Source organism: Pterocles gutturalis, unplaced genomic scaffold (genome assembly GCF_000699245.1).
Source record: "Pterocles gutturalis isolate BGI_N339 unplaced genomic scaffold, ASM69924v1 scaffold21125, whole genome shotgun sequence".
Taxonomy (NCBI): Eukaryota; Metazoa; Chordata; class Aves; order Pterocliformes; family Pteroclidae; genus Pterocles; species Pterocles gutturalis.
In genome coordinates this window covers 1-7,252 of record NW_010141335.1, presented here as the reverse complement: position 1 = coordinate 7,252, position 7,252 = coordinate 1, and the positions used below count along the sequence as shown (strand labels likewise).

The following is a 7,252-nucleotide window of genomic DNA, read 5'->3' as shown; positions in this document are numbered from 1 at the left end:
TAAAATAATTCTGCTGCAATGTTAGGAAAATAAGCTCACTAATACTGGTATTGATTTGTTGCTCAATAATCCACTGCTTTTCAAATTTTTATGTTATCCATGACTTACCTCTCATTGACTGGATGAGGTGGCAAGATCCATCTATGTCAGTTTGTAACAGAAACCATAAACCAACAAGATCCCCAGCCTTTGGCTAGTACTCTGGTTGTAATGCACTTTTTGTATACATTTATAAGGTATTATAACCTCTTTAACCTAATTAAATAGTGAAAAGGCCATAATCATAGCCTGTGTTTGTCTCCTGGTTTAGACCGCAGATGGAGATGTTTATCTTATCCTAGTTGGGGAAGGGTGTAGTTGGCCCATGTAGTAGGCATGGGGAGTGATTTCCCCACGTGCTGGGCAACTGCAGCTCTCAGTTGTTCCTAGCAAACTCCAAACTTTCTGAACATCAAAGGAGTATCTCCAAATATAGCCACTCCAGTTCTAAATCAAACGCTAGTCTTTTTTTTTTTTTTTTTTTTTCCTCCAAGATCTCCTACCAGCTCCAACCTCTCCAGCCATGGACTCACCTCCGTAGCAGGATTAACACTCTAATTTCCTCTATACATCAGAGTAGCACAAAACAAAAACAAAGACTTACTATTGCCTAGATAGTAAAACTATGCTACCTAAAACATACTAATCATGAATGCCTTTATAACCAATATACATTCTAATTCATCCTTTACATGTTGGATAAAGGACCACATAGGATGTTTATATTTTTTACAAGAAGAAGGCATATATATGTGCATGCACATTGTGTGTGTGTGTATACACTCATACATATTTGCTATGTACAGCTCTGCCACATTTTGAACTATTCCAGCTGACCAGCAATTATTTGAATTTGCCATTGTAAATGTGAGTACCTGCAAGTCCTGCATGAATCAGCTGAAGTTGTGGCCCTTTGCTTTTATCAGTCTGTCGGCACCGGCACTGACGTTACTCAGCGTTGTGCAGCATTATGAAGGGCAGTGCATTACAGCACCCTTGCAGAAGCTCACAGCTTCCCTCTGGGTTGTCTTACAGAGTTTTGTGATTGGCAGGGCCCACACATACACTGAAAACAGCACTGTCACCAACAAGGTAATCAGAGCCAATGCAGTCCAATTCCAGTGCCCATCACGGTGACCAGCAAGTCCCAAGTCATAAATCTGGTAATTCTTATCTGTCCTCCAACCCCCACATGCTATGCATTTGGGCAGTTTTGTCTGAGCCTTTCTAGGTAGGAAGCAATGCTAATTCATATTACACAGCATAAGAACCTGTACAGAAAAGATGTTTTTTTGGGGAAAGAGAGAGTAGAACGGGTTTTCTGTACATTTATATTGCTTTCAAGGTGACTCTATCCATCATAGATATGATAAGCATATAATGACAAATTTATTCCATCCAGACTGGAAATGGAAACCTATATATCTCGGGTAGGATACACCACCTTGCTGTCTCTGCTTTATGGCTGCTTATTATTCTGACAAACCCAGATTTTAGGCTTTTGGGGAAACAAGGTTGGAAGGGGGTGAGCACAGTTTACTTTTATTGAAAAGCATCTTTCTTGTCAAAACTGTGCTTGGTCTGTAGCCATCTTGTGACATACTGGTTCACCTGATCTTCTTGGTTATTTCTCTCTACAAAATATAATATCTGAAAGCATTATTCTCAAAGAGAAATCTAATTAGTAAATTACCCTTTCTTCCTATGGCTTAACATACAGTTGCTGGTCCAGTAAGGCTCTGTGTTAAGGAGGATGGAAGTGCTGAGTACACGATGCAGTAAAAATATTTTATTCCCCTGTAGAGATTAATAATTCACATTCTTGTCTGTAGAGCCCTGGAGTCGGGTTAGGTTTCTAAGGGTGGAAATCACAGAGGATTGATGTTTCTTTCTTGACTAATTTCTTCTGGCTTTTTAAAAAAATATTTTTCTTGGAATTTTTGTCAGGATTTTAAGACACTAATTTACACTGTTGTTCTGGAAACATGGCAGAGAAAAGTAATATCTTGCATAGTTTATTCATCAGTGGATCATTTTATTTCAGTAAGATTTAGTTTAATATTTAAAATTGGGATGCTGATTTTTGGAAACTGGTTAAAATACAGTATATGGTTGCAGCGTTAATAGAGTGTGCCACATAAATTTGAAATTCAGACTTTTAGTTTTTCAAAAACAAACAGAAAGCCTTGTATTATATTCTGATTCACTGAAAACCCGGCACTTCAGAAATGCTTACATCACATTCAGAAATCTGATTCTCCTCCTCTGTGAAAAAGTCAAGTGGGTTCTTTAAGTGTCGAGTGCAAAGAAAGCATACACTGGATGATGTTCTCTGCTGTAGGGACCATCTCAAGAGGCAGAGAGGCTCTGCATATGGCCATCACCTTTTTCATCCACAGCCCAGATATATAGTGCCTCTGCGACCTGCCTGTTTCAAGCCCACTGACTGCACATAGCAGTCAGCTCCAGGATTATAAAATGTGTCTTCTTCGCTACTGCGCTGGGAAGCCTAGTGGGAAAGAAGAGTAATTTCCCGCTTTCTCTCCTTTGTGTGGGAAAATGCTGCAGAGGTACCTGATGTATGTGCCATGTGAAGACCATTCTCTCGTTGTGTGTACCATGGGAAATAGCCCAGTCCAATGACTAGATACTATTCAGAGCTATCACACTCTTGTGTATCAGTTTTAGGCTAAACAAAGAACAAAAGTCACATCAATTTCAGTGGCACAGGACCAATTTCCATGACAAAATGTATGCAGTATTTTTAAAATAAATATTGGTAAAATGCAGCAACATACACTGGTTATAAACTACAGTTTACCCATTTGTAGATGGATTATGTTTATAGCTGTATAAAGAGGCAAAATGTCACCAAGAAATATGTACTTTTTTTCACTGAATCAAGCATCGCTTCCATATGAAATATGAAAACTCTTATTTGCAATGTGGAATCCACTAGAAGAGTTCTGTTTGTTTTCTGGTACACATTATTTCATCGGGACAACTTTTTTTTTATTTTTTTTTCTCCCCCTGGTAGTTGTGTTCTACAATTTAGAATAATAACACTGAATGAACTAACGCTTCCCTCCAAAGCAAATTAAGAGTGATTCACAGCTGTTGATCACCTCTCCCACTGCCAAAGTCAAACCAAACTCGGGGTGAAAAAACAGCAGGAAGAACTGTTAGTTTAGGATAAACAGATTTTGTTTCCAGATGAAACTACCGAGGGTGTTTTCGGTAGTGATGCCAGGAGCACTGCTGGCTGGGAGCGGATCGGTGCCTGCAGGGAAGGAAAGGCTGCCATCTACTGAGCCACCAGCCCGGGGCTCTGCCGGGCACCGACACCCGCTGCGCTCTGCCGGGAGAACGGAAATTAAAGTGCATATGCTGGTAGGTGTGCAGGCATCCATCACAGCTGTGTTTAAAGGCAAAGTGAAAAAACCAAAAAAACCCCACAAAAACCCCCCGAAAAAAACAACACACACAAAAAACCCCCCCCACCCAAACAAAAACCTCAAAAAACTAAAAAGAAAAAAGAAACAAAACCAGGCTCAACTTGTCATCAAAGCTGCGTATCAGGTATGGTTCACTGCTGCTTAACTTTTGCTTCATTGTGTTTGATGTTAAACAAATCCAACAGCAGAAAGTACACTGACTCTCTAATCTGACCATACATAACAATATGCCTGGGCAAAAAAGACCACATAAGATTATGAGACTTATACCATTTTGAAGAGATCGTGAGTGAGATTTTAAGTGAAGCTCTACAAATTGCATTGCATGGTATCATGGGGCATTTTACTGCTTTGGCAGATGTATGGTTTCTGTGAAAAATTAAATAAGCTTATAAAGATATTTTTGTCCTTTTTTTCCCCATATGTGCATGCAAAACATTACTAAAATCAATATTTGCGTGTTTTCTTTGAGGTCCAGTAGGAAGTAAAGGAAAACAAACTGTACAACTGTTAAAGCTTTTCACAAAATATTTTAATAAGGATGTAACAGCTTCCACATTAGCCATTTTTAAACTAAAAGGAGCTGACTCACAGTCCGTTGAAGTGATTTAGGATTTTTTCTCTCATTTCAATGGGCTTTGAATCAGACAACTTTGAAATACTAAATTTATACATTCATTTAACAGTACCTAACCTTTTTGTGAAAGAAATGTACAAAGTAGTATCCTGCTTTTTGCTGCTGAGAAAAGTTAAAGGGTGTAATTTAACAAAAACCTTCAGCAAGTCCACCACCGCACATGCTAGATGCCTTAACCTACTTAGCACTGTACTTAAGCACCATAGCTACCAGTACAATGCTGTGGGTATGCAGCTACTAGAGATTTTTCCCAATATTTTGCTTCAGATTGCCAGTAGTTATAATTAATACAACCACATCAGTGTGCTAGAGAAGTGATTTGTCACAGCTACTGGGACACCTGCCACCATGTGACACTGTTAATATAGGTGGTAGAAAGCAAAAACCATAGCTGCTTATTTCAACACAGTCTGAACCGATGCTTACATCTGGGGTAAGAGGGAGTGGGGATAGAAGGTTCTGTTTAATCAGCTGTCGTTTATCAAACAAGAAAGCTTCATTCATCTATACGAAAATTGTTCTATCATAAAAGGGGAAGAGAGGAAGTTCAAGAGAGAGAAATTTTGTGGGGGAGACAATGTAGATGAAAGAGTTAGAGAAAGTGACAACCTTTTTATCTGTAAAGGAGCCTTCTTGAGCATCACTCATTTTAAATGCAGCCTTGCAAGTAGCCATCACAGACATAAGTACACAGTATAAATTGCTTCAGAGAAACACATTCACAACACAGTGACACGAATAAAATTTTAAAAAGTCAAACAAAAAGACATCTGGCACACACTAAACAATTCTCAGAAATTAAACATTAAGAAGCTTTGGGCCATTATATTACATTGGCAACATAGGAAACCCATTTTATTTTTTTTTAGTGCAACAGAAGAAACTGGAGCTAGGGTAATAGCTATTATCAAACAGCTACTTTTTTTGTCAAGTATTTATTTCAGAGCCTGGTGGAGATTTTTAAACGAATCCCTCTTTTTCCATGTAGGCTAAAGTGACTTTGTGGACACTCAGGTCATTCAGAACTGTCTCAGCTCCCTTTGTTACTGTTTCATGGCTGATGGAGCAGGAGCAAGACAATGGTTTCACAGTCTAGCGCTCCCTTTAAACTTTATTATTAACACACCTCATTGTATGTATGGACACATTCAAACACTTCCCTGTTCATTGCTGCTCCCCTCGCCCCATGTTCCCCACTCCCCCATCCCCCAACTCTGAACTCAGTGCTCTGCTCCCTTGGAGTCACGGGACTGTTTATCTCCCGTTAGCAGCAACCTGCTGTGCAGCTCTCGAGCACAGCAATAATCAGATTTCTTTACAAATACCTTTTCTGCACTGCTTCCCCCAGGCGTAGCAAAAAAACCGGAGCCCCAGTGCGGTGGCAGCTGCCTGCAAAGCAAAAGACAGCTCAGCTCCGTGACTATGCTGCTTCTTTTCTTGGGGCCTGTTTGTTACCCGCTTTCTTTTTTTATTCCTGGGGTGGGGGAGAGAGAGGCTACTTGCTCCTTCCTGCGGGAGAGCAAGGTGTATGCTGGGGGGGGCATGACTTTTCCCAGTATTTATACCTTCTGAAGGGGTGGTGTGTACCGACAGATGCTGAGCAGTGTCGCTTTCAGCAGGGGGATCTGAGCCTCAATGATGGGGCTTGACTGAGGCAGGCTCGACTCAGTGGCCTGGGGAGTCCCACCAACCGAGGGGGAGGGCAACCTGTACAAAAGGTGAGGGGAGAGTCGCTGCGGGACCCAGACAGCCACCGATCAGACACAGAAATGGGTGGCAGAGTCTGTCTGCCGGACTCTAAGTCAACCTGCGAGTGCAGCAATTTCCTAAGTGGGTGTCAAAGCATCAGCGAACGTACCCACTCTCAAGGGAGGCAGATGGTGGGGGGATGGGGCAGCAGACCAACAACATGGGGTTTTCTTTGCTCCTTCCTGTGCCAAACATTGCTGTTGGTGGGCAGGACCGAAACCCCCTCCCTCCCAGCTTCCCCATGCCACAGCCCTGGCCTTGCTCACCCGCCTGCTGGGGGGCAGTTTTTTTTTTGGAATGCTTCCTCAGAGAGTGGTAATCCTGGAGGTGCAAGTGCCGTTCCTGTACATGCTCCCTGACTCCAAGTTGTCTGGGGGAAAGTCCTCCACGCTGTATGCCCTGCTCTTGAGGGCAGTAGCATAGTAGTCGATGGGTTCCTCTGCAGCATTGTCCATCCAGCTGAGGCAGAGCAGCCGCTGGAAAGATCGCTTGAAGTTGTCTGAGAGAAAGCCATAGAGGATTGGGTTGGCACAGCTGTTGGCGTAGCCCAAGATGACAGAGAGCTGGCTGATGGTGGCATCATCCTGCTCTACAAAGACATTGACCAGCTGCACGATGTAGAAGGGCATCCAGCAGATGACAAAGACCATCACCACCATCATGACCATGAGGGTGATCTTGCGCTCCGAGCGTTTGCGTTGCTGCCAGCCAGCCTTCAGGGCCACCATGCGCATCTTGGCAATGATGAGGATGTAGCAGAGGCAGATCGCCACCACAGGCAGCAAGAAGCCCATCAGAAAGGTGTAGACCACAAAGACCACCAGCCACCTCTGGGTGGGCTCTGGCATGAGCATGTTACAAGCCACCGTTCCATCGCTGTTGGCTGCTGTGTTGGAGAAGATGATGATGGGCAGAATGATGAGGATGGAAAGCACCCAGACACCCAGATTGACCATTTTAGCCACAGTGGGCCGGCGGTACCTAGCTGCCTTGATGGGGTGCACCACAGCAATGTAGCGGTCCACACTGAGCACGGTCAGGCAGTAGATGCTGGTGAACATGTTGATGGCATCCACGCTGAGCACCAGGCGGCAGAGCAGGGAGCCAAAGGGCCAGTGGTGCAGCAGGGTGGAGGTGACCAGAAAGGGGACGCTGAGCATCAGCAGCTCATCCGCGATGGCCAAGTTGAGGATGTAGATGTTGGTGGCTGTCTTCATCTTGGCGTAGCGCAGGATCACGTAGATGACCATGGAGTTGCCGCACAGCCCCACCAGGCACACCACGGAGTAGATGAACGAGATGAGGATGGCGCTGCCCTGGGACTCACTCAGGGTGCTGTTCGGCGCGCTGGAGGAGTTCCTGCCGCCCGAGT

The 7,252-nt window shown here is 43.6% G+C and overlaps 1 protein-coding gene across 1 annotated transcript; it reads right to left on the bottom strand.

Annotated features, from left to right (window-relative positions):
- Nucleotides 1-6,122: 6,122 nt before the first annotated feature.
- Nucleotides 6,123-7,246, bottom strand: LOC104458882 (somatostatin receptor type 1). Its single transcript, XM_010083992.1, has one exon. It carries the CDS (start codon nucleotides 7,128-7,130, stop codon nucleotides 6,186-6,188), a length of 945 nt encoding a protein of 314 aa, XP_010082294.1. The 5' UTR covers nucleotides 7,131-7,246; the 3' UTR covers nucleotides 6,123-6,185.
- Between the last annotated feature and the right edge of the window lie 6 nt (nucleotides 7,247-7,252).